At 34.0% G+C, this 23,592-nt stretch overlaps 1 protein-coding gene across 1 annotated transcript; it reads left to right on the forward strand.

The window, feature by feature from the left end:
- Positions 1-198: 198 nt before the first annotated feature.
- On the forward strand, positions 199-23,581 carry LOC123665257. The gene is made up of 5 exons (XM_045599584.1): positions 199-603; positions 6,964-7,050; positions 20,168-20,363; positions 21,346-21,593; positions 22,970-23,581. Exons 1-5 carry the CDS (start codon positions 264-266, stop codon positions 23,047-23,049), a joined length of 951 nt encoding a protein of 316 aa, XP_045455540.1. The 5' UTR covers positions 199-263; the 3' UTR covers positions 23,050-23,581.
- The last annotated feature ends 11 nt before the right edge of the window (positions 23,582-23,592 follow it).

A 23,592-nucleotide genomic window follows, 5' to 3' on the forward strand; every position in this document is an offset into this window, starting at 1 on the left:
TTAGATCGATCGCACACGAAGTGGAAAAAGTATTTCAAATACTGATAAATAAATAGGAACACACAAGTAAACGGTAAGTTAAAAAAATATCGCACACACGGTTCATGGAGACCAGTGCAGCGTGACGGAGAATAAAAATCATAGACGGATCAGAACAGGACTCATTGACGAACAAACCACCGATGTAGGTGGTCCGCACCCGTGACCCACAAATGGATTTGGTGACAACGTGTGAGTGCTGGTGATAAAGACAAAGTGACAATATGATTCCTTTAATATTTGTCGTCGCGTCCGCGCTGCTGGGACAGGCTCGATCGGGTCCTGTTGAACTTAACTGCAGTGATAATGCCACTTGTATAGATCACATGGCGAAGGAGTTTGTAAGAAGTTTGAGAGAGCAGAAAACGATAAAACTCTTCGATTTGTTTACGATTGAACCGTTAGGTAACAGGCAAGGGAGGTCTAATAAAGATCCCTTAACAAGATTGATAACAACACACGCGATTAGTTTCGACTGGAACGATTTCACGTTCAGATTCTCCAATCCTGAAGATAGGAGCGATGCATTGGATTTAGAAGTTTTTGAAAGCAGAAGTGTCAAAGGTTTGTACTTGCTTAGAATTTGTCAACCCAAAAAATATAATGACTAACAGAAGGATAACTACCATTTATCTCATTCCTAATTTTGATTTGCTTGAATTTAAGAATAGTCTACTACTAATTTGGCAAATAAAATACAGAAATCATATACCAACTTTCATAAAATAAAGTTGAATAAAAATTCCGGTTACATTTTTTTCTTGTTTAATAGGCTATAATTTCAGTCTTAAAAGACTTAAGATTTGATAAAAATAATTGGTAGTTATCAACTTATAACTGACTTAATATTTTGTAGGCGTAACGTATCTTCATTTTCTGGAATGGAAAAGCGTAAAGATATAATTGTGATAAAATATTCACTTATGATGATAACATCACAAGTAAAAGGTAGTAAGTAACATCATAATTAATGATGGAAACTGTAATTCATATCTTGCATGTTAGATTACCTATCACGTCAGTTTTTATTTATAGCCTAAAATGTTTAAGATTTTAGATATTTTAAGAGCATATTAATTAGTTACTGTTTTAAAAACAGATATACGTTTTGTCTTCATTATTATTTCTTAGGTATAATAAATCTTAAGATTTTGTAACGCTTAAAAATCTTAAAAAAAATATGTTAATTTATTTTTCCATTTCCATTTTTTGGAATACCCAAATTCGAAATTTATCCGTTAGTACCCGGTTGACCGAGCTAAGCTCGGTATTTTTAGTAAATCGTGTTTTTTGGAAATCATAAAGTATAAATACGAATTACATATTGATAAAATATGAATAATATTTTTAGATTTTACCGACATAATAATAAAAAATAAGAACAGTCTATTTAAATAAAAAATAGCGAGTGCAATTAGAAAAAGAAAAAGAAAAAATAATTGATCAGGGACATGTGGATTTGAACCATGATCTTCTCGGTTGATCCCGAGCGGCCGATTTCCCACCGAGCTATTTCAACTACATTGACTTATGCGAAATTTACCTTCGTATTCTAACGATATTTTTTTCAATTCCTAAAAACAGGGATAAAACGACATTTCCTGAAAATGAATCCTAGCTAGATAGATTTATCTCCCCCGAAAACCCCTAAATACTAAATTTTATGAAAATCGTTGGAGCCGTTTCCGAGATTCAGATTCTATATATATATATATATATACAAGAATTGCTCGTTTAATAGTATAAGATAAGGGAAGTTATGTGTTATTTTTGATGGGCAATATTTCTTCAACTGCAATTATTTTTGTTCTTGGTATAAATAAAGCAAATGATTCGGTTTGTGTTTAAAAACTAAAATTAATTCAAGTTCCAATTCGAAATTATGTTACTGAAAATTTCACGAATATATAATATAAAACATTTCACATACAATCTCCGAAAAAATGTTTGGAGATCCGTGTTTGGCATTAATACATTTTAAATCAGATTCCATTTCGTGTTTTCCAATAATATTTCCAGGTAACGCGATGCACATAATTAGCACAGTTAATTAATGATGTTCCTACTTTCTTTAGCGTGAATTCCGTTTCAGCGGTTTTCTCATATCACGTGGAGAGAAATCTTTACGCGTCTGACTTTTGATAATATTATTTGTAACGGAACTACAGTACTTTAGTTTTGTTCAATATATTTCTATTATTTTATCATTCAAAGATTTTAGACCATGAATTGTTTAAATTAATTAAATTGGTGAAAAAATTTCTAGGCTACGTGTGAAAATTTTAAAATATTTTCTTAGTGATTCGACTTTCTTTCTTTCTATGTCCAGTAGTGGGATGCTACAAGCTTAATCAATCAGTCGATAAAACAATTTTTGGGCATATTATAGCTGCCATTTCTTTCCATTTGATTTTCTCTAATGGTTAAATGATGAAAATCTACATACCTATTCACAGGCTTTTTTACTTTAAGTATTATAATTATCATAGAGCTTTTTTCACTTAAGAAATATTTTAAAATGATATTTCAAATTGCAATTATAAATACTTCAATGATTTTCATAATCTTTAATAGGCTAAACTTTCTACGTAGGCATAAACACACATTTAAAATTAACATATTAAAAACGTTTTTGGTTTTTTTTTTTATTTGCAACCAAACACAATTATTAGCTAAACCTGTGTGAAAAATTATCGTTAAAATTTTATTTCTTAACGTTTTGATAACCTTTGATATTTTTGTTTTTTTTTTATATTTATAAAAAAAAACTAGTAATGAAGACAACGCACGTCCTTTAGCGCTGTTTTTTAACGATAAAAAAAACACAGAAAGGGAAAAACACAGTTTTGACGATTTTTTTTTTATTTACATCGAAAATCACAGTAGACCTTATGCCATGTAACGACAAAGCAGATTATTAGATTTCACAAAAAAAATGAAATCATATTAAATATAATAAAAATGAAGGTAGATAGGATAGAAAGAAAAGAGGAGAATGATATTACGCTGTGAATGTTTACGTTGCACAACATTAAACTTAATTTTCAATAAAAATTATATTATTTTGATTTTTCATTGCACAAATATTTATTATTAATCTGATTTGGTAAAATTATTTTTAACTTTTGGCATTTTCGTTACACATTTGTATATTCATTATGTGGATGGGCTGCTTATTATTCTAGTCTAAGGGATTGAGTCTTTTGGTCCATCCTATATACTCCTATTATTATTTATAACGTTGTTACGATTTGAGTAGTCAAATAAACTTTTTAAGTGTTTAACGCAAAAACTACAAATTCAATTCAAATGACGATTAATAATGTAAATTGCTGATAATGATAAAAAAGCAACTACCTTTATCATCAATATTCCATCAGATCGGGCATAATGAAGGCGAAATAGCAAAAAGGCAGACAGTAAAACAGCATATATATTGTATACTAGCTGACCCCGCAAACGTTTCTTTGCCATATATGTTATTAACCCGCTTAATCCCCCCCCCCCTTATAGCTTAGGGGTATGAAAAATAGATGTTGGCCGATTCTCAGACCTACCCAATATGCCCACAAAATTTTATTAAAATCTGTCGAACCGTTTCGGAGGAGTTCAATGTTTAACACCATGACACGAGAATTTTATATATTAGAAGATTGAATATTGTTACGATATACTAAAGTCATACTTATTCTAGTAAATACATACCGTATAATCTCTTTAAGGGTGAGCCAACACACGGGTTCTAGGTCATATTGACTCAAGACCTACTGTTGACAATACCTGTAGCTAAACATCGGAGCTATGTCAATAACTACTACGTACTCGTATCAAGGGTGTTATGGATATGATATTCCGTATTTGAATATATTTGAAGTTACGGCAGATTTTCGAAATGTCTGTTATTTTAGGACAGTTTCGGTTACGGATATTATAGTACTAAGACACCAGCGACCCGCCCCAGCTTCGCACAGTTGCAAAAACACAAACAAACAAAACCATCAGTGTTCCTCTACTATATTATGTATGTATTTTATATATACATATATATATATATATATATATATATATATATATATATATATATATATATAAACCTTTCTCTGGACTCACTCTATTTACTAAAGAAAACAGCATCAAAATCCGTTGCGTAGTTTTAAAGATCTTAGCATAAAGACAGCGAAAAGCGACTTTGTTTTATACTATATAATGATTATCAAAGTAAGAGAAAATAATATAAATAAATAGTATTCAACTCAAGGAATGTGCGCAACTACGTCGGTGTATGTTGTTTAGACGGGGCATAAAAAATATTTCATAAAAAGTTTTATTTTGACTCCGTTTATATCTATCTAGGTGTTTGTGCAGTCTTTGAGGGTCTACCCACCGTGCCTCGAAGAGCACTTTAAGCCGTCGGTCCCGGTTGATATTATGTACACCTGATAGCGATCGTTACTCATAGTAGGGATATATATCCGCCAACCCGCATTGGAGCAGCGTGGTGGATTAAGCTCTGATCCTTCTCCTACATGGGGAAAGAGGCCTATGCCCAGTAGTGGAATATTACAGGCTGAAGCGATATCTATTAACCTGTTATATCGAGTTTGGTTAAAGTTCTCCATAACATACTTACTACGCATGTAGACTACAAAAATCATGATACTAGTGAAAATCTAAAAATAAATAGTGCTAAAATACGCGTTGAAAACGGATATATTTCAACAAAAGTATTATGATATGAATAATTCACAAAGTTTTCTAACTATTGCATTTTATCACGCAACTTTGTTACAATATGAACACAAGTAGTACACTGATCTGACAATGTTACATCCGGTATCTAAACTATCTTTGTTTGAACGTTACAAATGAAAATAGCATAATTTTTTGACAACATTTCGTTCCTATCTAATTATCATGTCATTATTCTATTTTTTTCTTTCTTTTTTGTGACTGGCCTGTCTCTAATTACTAGGTATTTTATGTCAAAAAGTCGTAGTTTTTTGTATAATATTTAGAATGCTTCTCATTTTACAAATTATAATCGTATGAAATATGTATATATTTCAAATCATGTCACTACAATGGTATATTATTGTTTTACAATCTTAGCAAGCTTAGAGTATTCCATTTACTATTTGTAATTTATATGGACTCAGGAACCTTTTTGGCTCATGCAAAACACTTTGCTGTAGATCATGACATGATCAAATGCATAGTTTACGATTCTATAAAGGACACACAGGGAAACATTCATTTTATATATATATACATATAGATATGAAGCTAATTAGATATGTTGATTCTGCTGACAACAATCAGAAACTCCATAAAGTTTGTCACGTCTTGCATGAATTTCGCAGTTTTTTCATGAAATATATTTTAAAATTTAAAACGAATGCAACGGATGTCATTGTGTCTGAGCTTTGCTTCTGAAAGGTTTTTAAAATATCATAAACTACTGATAGTAAAATTTAACGATGTCGTAAAGCTTACGAGCAATACTCTAATGTTAGCGTTAAGATATTGTCTTGATCTTTTGTAGACACGTTTTAAAAGTTCACCAACTGGTTATATATCAATTTAATTTAATATATTTTAATTTAGATTTATAAGTGAAGTTATTTAGCATTTATCTCGTATCACATTTCCGACCGTGATGCCTCTGATATGTACGCGCCTAACAACCGGAAGTTGCGGGTTCGATTCCTGCTCGGACCGGACATTTGTATTTCTTCAGCAAATTTCTTTCACGTATGGATGTCTGTCAATGTGGTTCTCCCCACCGTGCCTCGGAGAGCACGTTAAGCCGTCGGTCCCGGTTGTTATCATGTACACCTGATAGCGATCGTTACTCATAGTAGGGAATATATCCGCCAACCCGCATTGGAGCAGCGTGGTGGATTAAGCTCTGACCCTTCTCCTACACCGGAAAAGAGGCCTTTGCCCAGTAGTGGTGTGGTAGGGATCCACATACGTTTACTTTATTTTTGAATTTGAATTTAGAACACATTCCGTGTAAACTGGTAATAATTCTAAAGAAATCAATAACAAAAATAGAAATATGATTGATTTTATATTAAGAAGACTTAGTCATCACATTTTTAATCTAATATTCTTTTTAGTTCATCTGTGTTAGTAAAATTTTCCTTTGATATAAATTTTAATCTCGTAACATAAATATTAGCTTTTCTTTCTCGTGTAGTATTAAATTCTTAAATTTGTAATCAAATTGTAATCTAAATTTCACGTCTATACAAGGAATTCTTAGTAAAGCGATCACATCTATCTCTGATGTTTAGCTAAATCGTTTGTATGTCAAGGATACCCTTTTAATTAAATTGTTATATACGTCTTCGATATACATATTTACAATAATACATATCATCATACTTGTTATAGTATATAAAGCTACTGATATTGTACTGATTTTACATACGTGTAAAGGTTATTAGCGTACGTATTACACGTCAATATTGACCAAGTTAGAATCAACTAAAACACTAAATATTTCTTACTAGTTTTAAAATTTAAAGGTGGATAAAAAGAAATTTCCAGAACTTTCCAATATAAGATACTCACGATCGTGTCTATCTGTGTTCTAAATTTCACGGCAATCATTTAATCCGTTGAGGCGTGGAAGCACGAACAAACAAACTCACTTTCAAGTTTTTAGTATCGAAGAGTTAATTATGATAATCTTATTACATGTTAACGCAATGGTCACAGAACTAGCTTATGGATTTTGCGCTGGCGATTATGACCTCTACTCCCGCACGTGGCATACATTTGTATTAATTAGTCAAATAGATGTTTAAAATGGTCTTGGTGTTTATGCATATTGTATGTTTTTGTACCCTCGATACTAAATCCGAGCGGGGGCCGTTGAGTGCAAGGCGTTTATTTAGTCATTTATTTATATTACAGATGTTTCGGATGAGGTTCCGAAGAAATCAAAAGGCAAGGATGAGGAAGAAGTAATTGAAGACAAACGAGTTCATATTCGGCCGATCAGTAAGTACTTTTAAAAATAAACAAATATGTCTAACACAACACACACGCCTATTCCGATTTATATACATAGAGATTTTTGGAATGGTGTACGTATAAATAAGACATATAATACATATTATACCTAACCTCGGGTGGGAATTTAACCTAAAACCTTTAAAGATAACTTTCAACTGGAAACTTCCTGCTCAAAATGTGCAGCTAAATAATATTGTTTTCAAGCAGTGTTGTGTTTCTATTGGTGGGTAAGGTGACCAGAGCTCCTTGGGGAAATTGCGGATGGGGACGGCAACGCGCTTGCGATGCCTCTGGTGTTGTAGACATTTATAATCCGAGCCGTGCCGAGCGTGAGCCGTAAGCTTCTATGGGGACCAAGGTAGATAAAAAAAAGATAAGGGTCAAGACAAACTGCATTAACGGGCCTGTCAAATATTCAGTCTAGATAAATAATTGAATAGTATACTTATTAAGAGTGACTTATTCCAATTTCAAATTAATTTTAAGAAGCATTCGGAGACTAATGGTGTTTATCAAAAAATGGTTTAAAAAAATAAATAAAAGTATTTACGAAGTAATAGACGTAAAATTTAATGATATTAGAATTACGTTGAAAAATTCAAGATTAAATAAAATTAAAACTTGTAATTATGTAAATTGGATATTGAAACTATGATATATTTTATCGGATCAATCGTTCGACCAAAGACAAATTAAAGATGCTCGCGTATAATGATTAATGACATTCCTCAGAATTTGATTATTAGATCGGATTCTAGTGATTCAGCGGATTCATTTTTCTTCATAGATTTAAAATCTTTGCTCAACTTTACTTTTTACATTAAAATATAAATCTCACTTTTTCACATGTTTTTTCACACTTTATCAATATCAGTATTTTTTTCTTAATTAACATTAATATTAATGGGTCCCTATTTTTTCTAAGTTATAAGTAATAAGCTATTTATAGACACAATATGAATATCGATTAATTTAAATGGTGTATATCCCTTCTTAGTTATAACTGATTTCTTAACTACTTATAGTTAGAGTTTTAGCTTAAAACATATTGTTTTACAAGTCTTATAAGTGTTTTTGATATCTGATATCTTGTACTTCTGTGTTTGTGTTTGTGATATTACAGTTAGTAATATTAGTCTTTGTACTAAAACAAAGACTTGAAAATGACTTGTTAATAGGTTTAGGAGTATCGAATCGTTTGAACTTCTTTGTATTTTCTGTAAATTCAGACAATTAAAATAATCTCGCTAAACTATATTGATAATGTTTTGTTATCATGATTACAAAATTGTATTGAAGCGTTACAAAGGCAAATTTACTTAAGTTACACTTTCATACTGATATACTGATAAACTAGAATATATAACATGGGGTTACAGTCAATTACAGTGACAAGGTTACAGTGTGATTTGATAACAATAACTATATATTATATTTCTAGGTATAATAATAATTATAAATATCTAACACTCAGCAAGCCAGATTAAGATTAAATTATTTGGTAGAAGTCGAACCTGATCCGCGATTTCTTAAAGCAATAATCAGTTACTGTGACTAATACACGAACCCATTATTAAATTTACCTAAGAATCATTTAATCCTACAAAAATGATATTAGATCTAAAGTCTAACACATTGTCTTTTTATAAATATTCTTCAATAAAAGAACAGTCCTACTAATATTATAAATGTGCGCAAAAACTACTGAACCAACTACTGATCTAGAATAATATATAGGATTATTTTTGTCTCGAAATCACTCGACACTCTTTCCACGAGATCGGAAATTACTCGGATGAAACCGCGTAGCCTAACTAGTCAAAAATATAGCTATAATTTGGTTGAATTTTATGTTTTCTAATAAAGAGATTAATTACTTGTACCTTTATCTAACTAAATTAATGTGTATGTGTGTATGTTTGTGTACAGTTAATTATAAAGTGTGCGTATTTACAGTCTCTAAACTGAATTACGGTCAAATAAAGAACATTTAATATAACAAATCAATAGCAGAGTTTAATTACAGGATAACACCTCAGGCCATTAGTTACACATTAGTAGAGTCCTTTACAGAACTGTGAACATTAAATCTTTTGCTAGAGTGCAAACAGTTCAATAATTAAGTGCTAGCTTGCTTTTCACGGTTTAGTTTTCAAGTCATTAAATTATTATGACTTGTGGATAGAAAATGTAGATCACTATTTTATGTTACATTACAACAATTATTTGTACACTTCCTAATCGCTTTTCTATGCGCTGTCCTATACCCAAAGGTTGTCTGGAAGAAATCGCTCTTTTAGCGATAAGACCGCCTTTGTACATCTTCCTCTAATTGTACTACTTTTGTTTGTATCTTTTAATGGTGAGCAATAAAGAATATTATTATTATTATATACAAACAGGAATTATATGGCTCATAATTTTGAGCAGCCCAACTGGATAAGTACTTTGACATTACAGAAGATTACAGCTAAATAATACTGATCCCAAGTGGTGTTATGTTTCTGTTGCCAGTAAGGTAGCCAGAGCTACTGGCTAGGCTTGGGGTGAGCTTTGGCAATGCGCTTCCGATGCTTCTGATATTGCAGGAGTCCGTAGACTACGGTATCTGGTTACCATCAAGCGGATCGCGTGGCTTCTTTGACGTTACCTGTATTAAAACAATAACCGCTGTGTAGTACTAGTATGGGTGTCGTAAGAGGCGACTAAGGGATAACACAGTTCCACTACTACCTTGAAACTTAAAAAGGCGACCGATGTCGGGATAACCATCCAACTGCTGGCTTTGAAATACACAGGCCGAAGACGGGCAGCAGCGTCTTCGGTGCGACAAATACAGTCCTGCGGTCAGCAACCCGCCTGCCCAGCGTGGTGACTATGGGCAAAACAAATGAGTTCACGTTATTTTTGGCGTAAACTTGTGAATGTCTATGTCCAGCAGTGGACTGTATAGGCTGTAATGATGATGATGATGATGAGTACTCGTGCGTGTAGGTGCTTAAAACACCGACGGTTTGTGGGTTCGATTCCCGCTCGGGTTTGGATGTCTGTCCTTATGGGTCTCCCCACCATGCCTCAGAAAGCACATTAAGCCGTCGGTTTTCGCCATAAATTACCCAAGAGCTATCGCTAGACGTAGTGGGGAATATATCCGCCAATACGTAGTAGAGCAGCGTAGAGGATTAAGCTCCACTCCTTTTCCTACATGGAGAAAAAGTTCTATTCCCAGCAGTGGGATGTTACAGGCTGAATCGTGTAATATCGTATAAAAAAAATGTCGATCTCCGTTTAATTTTGAGGTCAGTTCAAAATTATTTTATAGCTCTGTAAAGAAAGATATTGTAATAAACTAGCAAGTCCTATATTACCTAAGATGTTAAGCTCACTAATCTACAACGATACAATGTTGTTCCTATTATTTGTAGAATACTATGGAAGAAAGAAAGTCTGTTTCATGGATGGTTCGATGTCTGTTTGTTTAATGGGATAGGTACCAGGTGATATATATATATATAGTGCAGAATGATTTGTAACTATCAACGTAAAATCAAAATTATGATTGTGTCATCAGTGTCATTATTTTCAGAAATACTTCGTGAATCATTTATCACAATTATAAATAAAAATTTTCACGTCTCCCTCAACATGTATGTAAAGAGAGTTAGATTTGTAACAAAAAGCCCTGAATCATAGTTTACCCGCGTTCATTCTGATTTCACTGAAATTTTTCGAACACTAAATTTGTCTTTAATAGTCTAAGTATCAAGTTTTATCGTATCTCTTCAGTTACTTTGCCAGAAAAATTTCAACAATCATTTATCCATCAACTCATTATATTTAGCATCAGAAAGAATTATTGTTTTATCCCCAAGAGTTAGATGTCTGATGATAAGTTTTTAAGTGTAGAAAAATCAACTTATATATTAATTTTCCAAATATTCCATTAAGTGATGTTATGAGTTAGTAGTTAGTATGTAAATTTGAAAATCTTAGGATCTCTAAATTTAAGTTAAATGAAAATACTTTAATTCATGTATGTATTAAAGCTGTGAGTCGTCAGTTGATAAAAGCAAACTTGAAGTTTTTATGTGGCCTTGTGATACCACGCTGTTTAAGTTTGATCATTGTTTAGTTGGGTGGCATTTTTAAGTTGCCCCCCTCTAATATAAGCGTGGTTTAATGTAACTTCCACGTTCGTATAAGTCCTTACTTTTAAAAAATTGCAGGTTATTTCATGTTAACACGTTGAAACAAACATATTCTTAAGCTTTATATTAGTATAATCAAAACAAGCCCTTTAATTAACTTTATCAAATCTTTGAGATTCCCTTTACAAGGAAACTATTTAGTATTCAGTCTACAGGACACACAACATATTCAGTATTCTAAGAAAACAAACTCAGAGGAGATATGCTATGTTTTACGAGTTTGAGATGAATTCACTTAATTGTATACAATATTTTACTATTACGAGTATTATAAGATAATTATAACAACTTTAATGAAATATTGTGCGTAGTTGCCCTATATTTATTGTTGATCTGTGTGTATATAAGGACATGCATGTGTATTTCGTTATGGTTCTTGGATGTGGAATTGTGCTCCAGTAATGGGTCATATGCAGGCTAATTTAGTTCGTTACATTTTTTTTATGTAACTAGGTTGGAAAACAAGCGTACGATTCATGTGATATTGATGTGATAAAAATGCGATCACCGTAGCTTATAGACGCCTGCAACACCAGAAGCATCGTAAACGCGTTGCCGACCGTATCTCCGATTCCCTCCAGGAGCTCTGGTCACCTTACTCCCCAAAAGGAAACCAACACTGCTTGAAAACAGTATTATTTAGCTGTGATCTTCTGTAAGGTCGAGGTACTACCCCAGTCGGGCTGCTCCATATTTTGAGCAGAAAATTTCCTACTGTGCTCTACCTCAGTTGAACAATGTGGCTTAATTAACGTGGTTCTTATTAATAAGAACTTAAGTAATAAACTATTCTTCGTATATTAATGTATTTCAAGATATAAATAAATTTTTATAAGTGTAGAAACACAAACTAAAGTGCACTTTATATAATAAGTATATGGTTGATATTTGTCTGTCATTCAATGGACGTTTAAAGTATGATATACGACGAATAATGTTATGTATACTAACTCGGGTGAGACATGGAAATCTACTCAACGCCTGTTGGTTTAGGAAAATCGAATTGTTTGTAAGAATTATGTGATAAGTCTTCTTGACGAGACCAACGGCTTGACGTGCTCTAGAAAAAAGACACAAGACATCAGTTAAACGAACATTAGTAACTATAATAAATAGAACACAAAGTTTTTGTGTGTTCAAAATGGTTGTAAAAATAATCTTTCGTGATCGTTTGAAAAACGGTAAAAGAATTTATTAAATTAAACAAGTTCCAACTTGTGATTGTTGTTCAACAACTAACAAATACACTATTTTCTACTATATATAGATTAACTGAGATGCAGCTAATCTAGCAATTTACCGTTCACAATCTCTTTTATTATTTTTACAACCATTTTGAACACACAAAAACTTTGTGTTCTATTTATTATAGTTACTAATGTTCGTTTAACTGATGTCTTGTGTCTTTTTTCTTGAGCACGTCAAGCCGTTGGTCTCGGTTGTTATCATAAGAACATGATAGCGATCGTTACTCGCACTGGAGCAACGTGGTGGATTAAGCTCTGATCATTTCCCTACATAGGGAAAGAGGCCTATGCCCAGCAGTAGGATATTACAGGCTGAAGCGAAGCGAAGCGTATCTCTTGTGTATACAGATAATTTACAATTTTATCGTGCCCGTATAAACAACCGAAGTTTTACAAGCCAATGATTGTAAAACAATCAAGTCTATAAATATTGCGTTTACGATTGCGATCATGATTTATTTATAGGTAACACGGGATAGATATCATTTTTTTTGTATGTCAATTTTAGAGATCCCTCTCTTAACACTTTGATAGTGGTACTTATCGGGTAGAAAAAAAAACGTAAAAGCTTGACTGTCTTGCGCTAAGGCTATCGTTATATATTTTTTCATTATCCAAGTTTACCATAAAAGATTAGATATAGATTAGATTAGATATTTAAAAAACATTACTGATGACAAATATTAAAAATAAATTAAGGTTTTTTTATTGTCACATTTTCATTCTGTCTTGATAATTATTCTTGTTATAAATAATATTCATATTGTAACCGAAACAGTAGTGGACGTTTTTTTTTTATCTTCAAAAAAATTATATTTCTTTTCGAAAAAAATTACACCCATTTTCATTTACAATACAAAAAAGAGCATCACTTAAAAACCGATGAAAAAAAAAACAATTTTCTTATACAAAACACAAATATTATTAAACCGTTACGGAACACTTCGTACGTCAATACAACTCGAGTTGGGTGATTTTTTATTGCCGTGTTTGCTGCTTTTGGAGTGTGAATAACAAGTTAATTTATAGGCTTTGATTCAGTTCTCTTTCCTTTTTTATTTTTGTTATTTGTCAGTGATTTATATCAATTTGATTTTGAAACAAAATATACGCATCACAGATAAAAGAGAAAACTTCGTTAAATAATATTTCTTAAGTTAAGAATTAATTGTAATATTTTGTTATAATCATTTAAAAATATTTTTGAATTGGCGTAAAAAAATCATATAAATTCCTACTGTTAATGTCTCTTCATTATTTCCTATGCGCCTGTCTACATAGGGCTTTTTTCTTATAACTAGTTAATTTGAATACATCATTTTCATCATCGTTTCAGCCTATCGCAGTCCACTGCTGGACATAGGCCTCCTCAAGTTTACGCCAAAAATGGCGTGAACTCATGTGTTTTGCCCATAGCCACCACGCTGGGCAGGCGGGTTGGTGACTGCATCGCTGTATTTAACCGAAGACGCTGCTGCCTGTCTTCAATCTGTGTATTTCAAAGCCAGTAGTTGGATGGTTATCCCGCCATCGGTCGGCTTTTTAAGTTCCAAGGTGGTAGTGGAACTGTGTTATGCCTTAGTCGCCTTTTACGACACCCACGGGAATAGAGGGAGTGGTAATATTCTTTACTGCCGTAACCACACGGCAGGCACAATTTGAATACACTGTTTATTTACTATGATTTAATTGATCAATGGTCGTGGCGAAATACCTTACTTCACAGCATGTTTGCTATCAAATATAGAGACAGTTGTATTATAATATCGGTTACTGGAGCGTCACTAATCGAAGTAATAAATAAAACAGATTAATTTAAATCACTTTAAACGAATATCACTTTAGTTACCTATAAACAAAAGGTCGTAATTACTCGCGTCGCGTCGTTATCTTTTGTTTGAATAAATCTTTTTACCTCATTTATCTGGTTTAGTAGTTGCGTTTATTGTTTTCAGCTTTACTGAGATAGGGCACAGCAGGAATTTCCTGCTTAAAATATGGAGCAGCCCGACTGGGGTAGTACCTTGACCTTACAGAAGATCACAGCAAAATAATACTGTTTTCAAGCAGTATTGTGTTCCTGTTGGTGAGTAAGGTGACCAGAGCTCCTGGGGGGATCGGGGATTGGGTCGGTAACGCGCTTGCGATGCTTCTGGTGTTGCGGGCGTCTATAAGCTACGGTAATCGCTTACCATCAGGTGAGCCGTACGCTTGTTTGCCGACCTAGTTTAAGTGTCATAAAAAAAAACCATTCATTATTGAAATAACTTTTCAAAGCAAAATCACAGGAATACCATATTTTTAAATTTCAATGTAAGTTATTTTTAAGTGTATTATTGTAAACATTTTTGAATATCATATCAAAAATTGACCGCTCCAGCGGGGTTCGAACCCGCGCCTCCGACATACCGTGTCGGCGCTCTAGCCAATTAAGCTATGGAACGATGCACCCGCTCGAGCGAAATTTTCGATATGATAATTTTTAATTTCGGTTTTAAGCGAACCGTGGCGCCGTCTATAGTGAGCTCTTTACAGAAACCCGTAACTATTCAAAGTTTCATATTACAATGAAAATCTTTGACAGGAGACGACACCATGCTATTTTTAATATCGAAGATTTTATTTTTTTGTGTTACCCACATTAGGAATTCTAAACATTTTTGAATATCATATCAAAAATTGACCGCTCCAGCGGGGTTCGAACCCGCGCCTCCGACATACCGTGTCGGCGCTCTAGCCAATTAAGCTATGGAACGATGCACCCGCTCGAGCGAAATTTTCGATATGATAATTTTTAATTTCGGTTTTAAGCGAACCGTGGCGCCGTCTATAGTGAGCTCTTTACAGAAACCCGTAACTATTCAAAGTTTCATATTACAATGAAAATCTTTGACAGGAGACGACACCATGCTATTTTTAATATCTAAGATTTTATTTTTTTGTGTTACCCACATTAGGAATTCTAAACATTTTTGAATATCATATCAAAAATTGACCGCTCCAGCGGGGTTCGAACCCGCGCCTCCGACATACCGTGTCGGCGCTCTAGCCAATTAAACTATGGAACGATGCACCCGCTCGAGCGAAATTTTCGATATGATAATTTTTAATTTCGGTTTTAAGCGAACCGTGGCGCCGTCTATAGTGAGCTCTTTACAGAAACCCGTAACTATTCAAAGTTTCATATTACAATGAAAATCTTTGACAGGAGACGACACCATGCTATTTTTAATATCTAAGATTTTATTTTTTTGTGTTACCCACATTAGGAATTCTAAACATTTTTGAATATCATATCAAAAATTGACCGCTCCAGCGGGGTTCGAACCCGCGCCTCCGACATACCGTGTCGGCGCTCTAGCCAATTAAGCTATGGCACGATGCACCCGCTCGAGCGAAATTTTCGATATGATAATTTTTAATTTCGGTTTTAAGCGAACCGTGGCGCCGTCTATAGTGAGCTCTTTACAGAAACCCGTAACTATTCAAAGTTTCATATTACAATGAAAATCTTTGACAGGAGACGACACCATGCTATTTTTAATATCTAAGATTTTATTTTTTTTGTGTTACCCACATTAGGAATTCTAAACATTTTTGAATATCATATCAAAAATTATTCGGTTTTAAGGAGCGGTCAATTTTTGATATGATATTCAAAAATGTTTAGAATTCCTAATGTGGGTAACACAAAAAAATAAAATCTTAGATATTAAAAATAGCATGGTGTCGTCTCCTGTCAAAGATTTTCATTGTAATATGAAACTTTGAATAGTTACGGGTTTCTGTAAAGAGCTCACTATAGACGGCGCCACGGTTCGCTTAAAACCGAAATTAAAAATTATCATATCGAAAATTTCGCTCGAGCGGGTGCATCGTTCCATAGCTTAATTGGCTAGAGCGCCGACACGGTATGTCGGAGGCGCGGGTTCGAACCCCGCTGGAGCGGTCAATTTTTGATATGATATTCAAAAATGTTTAGAATTCCTAATGTGGGTAACACAAAAAAAATAAAATCTTAGATATTAAAAATAGCATGGTGTCGTCTCCTGTCAAAGATTTTCATTGTAATATGAAACTTTGAATAGTTACGGGTTTCTGTAAAGAGCTCACTATAGACGGCGCCACGGTTCGCTTAAAACCGAAATTAAAAATTATCATATCGAAAATTTCGCTCGAGCGGGTGCATCGTTCCATAGCTTAATTGGCTAGAGCGCCGACACGGTATGTCGGAGGCGCGGGTTCGAACCCCGCTGGAGCGGTCAATTTTTGATATGATATTCAAAAATGTTTAGAATTCCTAATGTGGGTAACACAAAAAAATAAAATCTTAGATGTATTATTGTAATTAAAAGTAATCATATGCTAAAACCACAGACCACAGAAATACTGTTGGCTACGCTTGTTCTGAAGCAAAACACGTACGATGCCGTCTCCATATACTCCGTGGCTAAAACTCATATAATACTTTTTCATACATGATATATGTATAACTTTTATATTTCTACGCTTTTGATGTACAAATATTAGATTGAGGAAAAACTTCTTCGTATTTTATATAGAAATTCAAGGTAAGATTTCACAAAAGTTTCTTTCAATAATTATAATACTATATAATATATACGATTTCATCAATTCCAGTCAAACTTTCTCAATTCTATTAAAATGAAACAACTTTTTCGGATTTTATCGCGGTTTATTAAGTTTTTTAAATGCCCAATGCTTCGGATACTTTACAGCAACCATGGTTACGGGAGGACTCTCTTTCAATTTTATATAATAAAGTGGCTAAAGATGTATGTAGTCGGACGTTGTCGAGATGAAAGACACATTTCCTTTTTTAAAGTAAAACTTTGAAATCTACCGATTTTTTTTCTTTGATTTACCTATTTCGGCGGACAGAAAAACGAATGAAAAGTGGCGGGAAACCTTTATTTCCAATTTTTTATATATTTGGTTTTTAAAATGTCACTTTTTCATAACATTATGAATCACTAGCTAATAATTTAAAAACCAGCCAGTAAAAACACTACAACCAAAAAGATTTCATTGCAACTTTTTACTTGAAAATAAGAAAATAATTTTCCCCGACCTATTATATCGTTTAAATGCTTTAATTTAAAAATATACCACGGCGACATAGAAACGCAGACAAAGGCATATGTTTTATTTCTATACGACTAGGTCGGTAAACAAGCGTACGGTTCATCTGGTGGTAACCAGTTACCGTAGCCTATAGACACCTGGTGCTGTACCAGAACTCACTCATGGTTCACTCAACACAGGAACAGCACTACTTAAGATCAGTATTATTTAGCTGTGATCTTCTGCAAGACAAATTTGTTAATCAAAGCGGCTGCTCTAGATTTTGAGCAGGATATTTCCTACGGCGTCCTATCCAATGATATCTCAATATTTGAATATTGATCAAACTTTTTGATTTTAGAAGAATATAGGCTGCAAAACAACATTACGTGTTTGAGTAGGTTGGCAAACTTAAACGACCGTATATGGATAATGACATATTAAAAAGGCAATAGTAAGCGAACCACCCGGCACTATCGAATGAAAACATATATTGAGAGACGTACGAGTATGCAGATAAAATTAAAAAATCAAATCAAATATATACACAAAGTATTAATCAAAACTAATCAAATTGTTTTAATTATACAGTTCCATAATTGACAGTCAGTCTGTCAGTTCAGCCTATTGCAGTTCACTGCTGGACATAGGACTCCCCAAGTTCACGCCAGACATCCCTGTTTTCCGTAATCCTCATCCAGCTTACACCGGAAATCTTACGCAGATCTTCGGTCCAATGAGCCGGAGGACATTCCACACTACGTTTGCTAAGACGCGGTCTCCACTCCAGGCCCCGTCTGCTCCAACGGCCATCGGTCCTGCAACACAGATGACCAGCCCACTGCCACTTCAACTTGCTAATTCTATGGGCTATGTCGGTTACTTTCGTTGTCTCGCGGATAGTCTCATTTCTAATCCTATCTTTGAGAGAAACTCCAAGCATAGCCCGTTCCATTGCACGTTGAGCGATTTTAAACTTGCTTACCCAACTCATCCAACGTCTCCGCAAAGATGACGACATCGTCGTCGAAACGAAGGTGAGAAATGTATTCACCGTTGACGTTGATGCCTTGTTTCCCCCAATCCAAGGTCTTAAAAACATCCTTCAGCGCAGTGGTAAACAGTTTCGGTAATATTAAATCTCCCTGTCTTACCCCACGCCGGAGGGAAATAGGTCTTGTTCTCTGGTCCGGGATATGAACGGTCATCGTCGCCACGTCATACTTACATCTCAGTACCTCGATATATCGCCAGTAGATATGACATCTCTGCAGAAAGTCCAGGACAGCTCAGGTCACGACAGAGTCGAAGGCTTTCTTGTAGTCCACAAATGCCATACACAGTGGCTGATTATATTCTTCTGTATTTTGAATAATCTACCGAACGGTATGGATGTAATATGTTGTGCTGTAGCCATTTCGAAACCCAGCCTGCTCTGGTGGATGGAATTCGTCGAGTCCTCTGGCGAGACGATTCGCTGTTCAAATACGAGAGATATTGCTAGTCTTATTGAGCAGAATAGGGGGTCCAAACTTTTCCAAAGACCACTGGGGAGAAGCCTTCTTGCAAAGCGTTAAACAGCGGATAGCAGAACCGTTTGCTCTCGCCTTCAGATCTGAGAGGAGGTTGAAAATTTTTATGGACAGTTGTACTCATCGAACGCACGCAAGCCTGTGACTTCTGACACCGAAGATCCACGGGCACCGTTGTTGCGGTATTATTCGGAGTGTATCCCGGACTTCGAAGAAGATGAGATTAGTGCAGCGCTCGGGCAGCTTAAAAACAGAATGGGCCCCGGGGGATGACGGAATTACCACTGAGCTCCTTAAAGCCGCAGGGCGACCTGTCCTTATCCTCTTTTCAGATGAATTTTGCTTTGTTCATACACACTATTATTATGTTTATTTTTATTTTAAAATTTACACCCACGGGCTCAAAATGCCCATGCCTTTTGTTAAACATGCATTATAATTATATTAATACCACAGGTGATTTGTCATACAAACTACAGGTCGACAGTCCTGTGACTGCCTAGTAAAACTAGGACGGACCACTACTATTATGTTGCAGTAATTAATTCGCTTCCATAAATAATGTTGATCAGTTCTATTCGCATTTAATTAAAATCGAAAATACCTTTATATAAATTACAAAACGGTACCTGCCATTTTGTTTGAATAGAGATATTGATATTATCCTATACATAATGTCATATTATAGAACACATTTTCTTTGGAGCGGGCTCCATAAATTTAATTAAAAGAAAACTTAGTAAATTTTTAAACTTTTTCTCTCTAAGTATAACTATACTATTAGCTGGTACCTGCTACGTTGTTTGCTTTACATTAGTACATAGTAGCATAGAAATTGTATATCCCATATCTTAACCCCTTCAAACATTTTTCACAATAAAAGGAAGCATGCCATTTTCTAGAGTCTGCTCTATTCCTGAACCCATTAAAATCCATTTAGTGACAGAAAGAGTTAGCATTGCATTAATAATATTAGTATGGTTATAATCTCCAAAGTCCAGTTATAAAATCGTCACTTAATTATTTACAGAGAGAAGGCGACACAGGCGAAAAGTGATACAGGCGGTAATCCCTCTACTCTTCGGCATGAAGTCAGCTGCAGTAGTCATATTTGCGTTGTTCATGGTCTCAGTGATCACCATCAAAGCGTTCTTAGCCAGTAAGATGGCACTGATGGTCACGGTTGGAATGGCCCTGAAGAAGTTGTATGAAAGCTATGGTACCGGGTAAGTGTCGCGCAAAATCGTTTTTATTTTCAATCAAAGAATATTATACATTTCGCATGATTTAGAAGTATATGCTTAGATAATGATTTTAATGTAATGATAATTTTTTGTCTGGGTTTATTGGGAACAAGTTTAAGTATATCTTCTACATTAAAAAAAAGAGAGACATTAAAAAAATCTAAGTAAGACAGATTTAAATGTTTTGGACTATTGAGCAAATAATTTCTAAAAACCATAAAAGAGATATTTGGATATAGAGATATTGATACTTAAAAGCTATAATTAATAAAACTGAGTCTGTTCCTATAACGTACTAGCTTTAATCATATCTAACAGATGGCAATTTGAATCTTTTTGGAATTAACTATCTCAAGTACAAAATTAAACGATAAATTAATAATAAATAACACACTTTTTTCTCGAAGAATAGAAATTTCTAACAAATCATCCGTATTGAAAACGGAAAACTGCAGGAAAGTGGATAAAAAAGATTCATGTTGTTGTCTATATTTATGGAATTTTAATAAGTTGCTTGCATGACTGTACTGACTTTTTTACCGTACCGACTGTACCGATTTGCAGACACGCACAGAGTGTAAATACATACATATTTAATCAATGTGATTTCACCGGACTTGTTGAAGTGTATACTATTTCTTGACGAAATAATAAAAATAATTGCACAATAGAAATTTATTGGCTTTTTTAACTATGAAGACAACTTAATTATTTGGCTTCTTGTGGTGATTACTGTTGATTAACTTATGTCATATTTTATACATATATATATATTATATTGATACAGTAACAACTGACATTATAAATTCTGTCAATATAATATCAGCCAGCTCAGGACAGATTTTTCAAGGATTTTGGACTTTGACTTATGAAAAAGGTGATCGACCGAGACTTGACTGGTGAGCGTGTCAATTCATGTTGGTCAATAGCCAACACCACTCACGTACATTTATTTGCATTCCAGCGTCGGTTTGCAAAACCACCCATACCTTTACTCACAATATCCCATCGATTTTCCGAGCGCCTCATCGCACGCATACTCCGTTAGCGGAGTGAGCCCACAGTTCGCATCTCCAGAGATGTATAGCCCGACAGGATTGGCTACACACTCGCACTCACACGATTTGCTTCAAAACGACGCGAGTGCTCAGCAGTCGCAACAGGCGCCCTCTGTACTTGTGAACTCGACAAGAGCATCGGAAAGATGGGACGGTAAGTCGAAACTGCTCAGATATCTTGAACCCGTCGTTGACAAAATCCGGAGCTTCGTCGATCCAATTGCGAGTGTATTTTACGACGCGATGCCAGCGACTTTCAGAGGTCTCAATTCTGATGTGTCTACAGCAAAGAGTGTAGAACCAGAAGTTGAAGAAAAAGTAAAGCGCCCAAGGGAGATACTAGTACCACAACCTAGACACATAGCACAAAGGAAGATGACTCAAAGAAAATCACCGAGACAAAAGACAAAGAAATATGTAGAATTTAAAATAGATTTAGATAAATTGAGACACAGTAAGGATTTTCTTGATTATATTAAAACTAAAAAGTATAAATTTAACTATCCACATACATATTATTACCCTCGAATCAGATATTATATCAACCCGAATACGTTTACTCAATTACCAAATAATAATAGACTCATCCCTAATAGAAAACCAGTCTTGCGCAATATTTTAATCAATAATATCCGCAACAATATCTCTGCAACTACTCCTAGTGATATTATACCTTTAGAACCGAGTGATTGGAAACCAATTGTTGTATTTAATGTAAATAGTACTACTAATCAAAATACCAATAAAACTGAGAAAATTCGTCGAAAGAAAGTTATCAAAAAACGCAAGAGAATAAAAAGAAGCTTGGATACACATACATCGATAAAATCATCTGATGTTTTATTGGGAAATACTATTGATTCAAATGACAAAAGAGACTTTGTTACAAATAGTGCTACAACAAAAAGAGGTTTTTGGGAATATTTTACTGATCCTTTTACAGCTTTTATAAAAGAAGCAGACGGGTATACTAAAAAATTAATACATAATTCATTAAAGTCTAAGAAACCACCGAAATACTACACTATTACTTATAATTTATTAATGTTATGTCTAGATGCTATTGACGGTTTAGTCGAAGTTCATGAAGTGATTCATAACCATCTAAGTGATGATGATGATGACATAAAACTAAAAACAAAGAAAAAGATTAAGAAGAAAAAGAAACCGATTTTAACGCCACACAAAAATAATACTTTAATAATACAATAGCCATAAATCATTTTTAATTTCTCAGTTGATTATTTACGATTTTCAAAATTTTTATATTTTAGTATTATTGGTGATGGAGTTTTGTTGCTAACAAGAATATTTGTTTTGTAAATGTGTAGTATTTATGGGTCTTTTGTAAATATCAATAAAAATGTACGTCTACTTATTTGTAATTAAAAATTATTTGATTACACTTAATAATTTTGATTATTCAAAAATGCGATTATGGAGAAAACTATTGAGTGTAATTGTGTTTCTCACAAATCAACCATTTTAATTGATATTTGCATCGTTTTAAATTTCTGTTGTATTATGCAGGGTTCCGGCGACGTCCAATGTTTTATGGAACCTCGCGCGCTACTTCAGAATCCTTTTCGGGATACCAGAATCGCCGCTAACCGCTCCATCCATGACTATGCCTATGTATGCTTTGCCTCAAATGCAGAACGATTTGCAAAGCCACATGTTTAGCCCATCGATGGCTATGCCAACAGCTCAGTAACAAAATTGGACATTGCATCAAATTTATCGGATCAAGTAGCGTTATTTAGTTCACATTCTGCTAAATGTCAGATTACCACGTAGCTTCTGCTTGATCCTGATAAATTTACGATAATACGTGGTGATCTGACATTTAGCAAAGAGTTATCGCAGGCGCAGTGTTTTAAGTTTCTGGACTGAACTTAAAAATTGGACTCTCTCTTAATTCTTGAACTTGAATGTCCAGATAATTTAAGGTACTGCGTTCTTGTTTGAATATTTTGAGACTGAATCTAAATCCTGTGGTTTATTAGACTAATTCTGAGGTATTATAAGCGCGAGCCCGTCGACTTTATTTTTAAATAGTTACAATAGTTAATTTATTTTAGGTTATTGTAATAAGACTTATTTATTCAGCACTTATGTGAAATAAAAAATATAAAATTGAAATTTGTGTTTTT

The sequence above is a fragment of the Melitaea cinxia genome, chromosome 23 (genome assembly GCF_905220565.1).
Source record: "Melitaea cinxia chromosome 23, ilMelCinx1.1, whole genome shotgun sequence".
Taxonomy (NCBI): domain Eukaryota; kingdom Metazoa; phylum Arthropoda; class Insecta; order Lepidoptera; family Nymphalidae; genus Melitaea; species Melitaea cinxia.

Coding starts and splice junctions, on each gene's coding strand:
- LOC123665257 (XM_045599584.1), top strand. CDS start 264: ATGATTCCTTTAATATTTGTCGTCGCGTCCGCGCTGCTGGGACAGGCT. Junction 604..6,963: donor TGAAAGCAGAAGTGTCAAAG/GTTTGTACTTGC, acceptor TTTATATTACAG/ATGTTTCGGATGAGGTTCCG. Junction 20,364..21,345: donor TATGAAAGCTATGGTACCGG/GTAAGTGTCGCG, acceptor TTTGCATTCCAG/CGTCGGTTTGCAAAACCACC.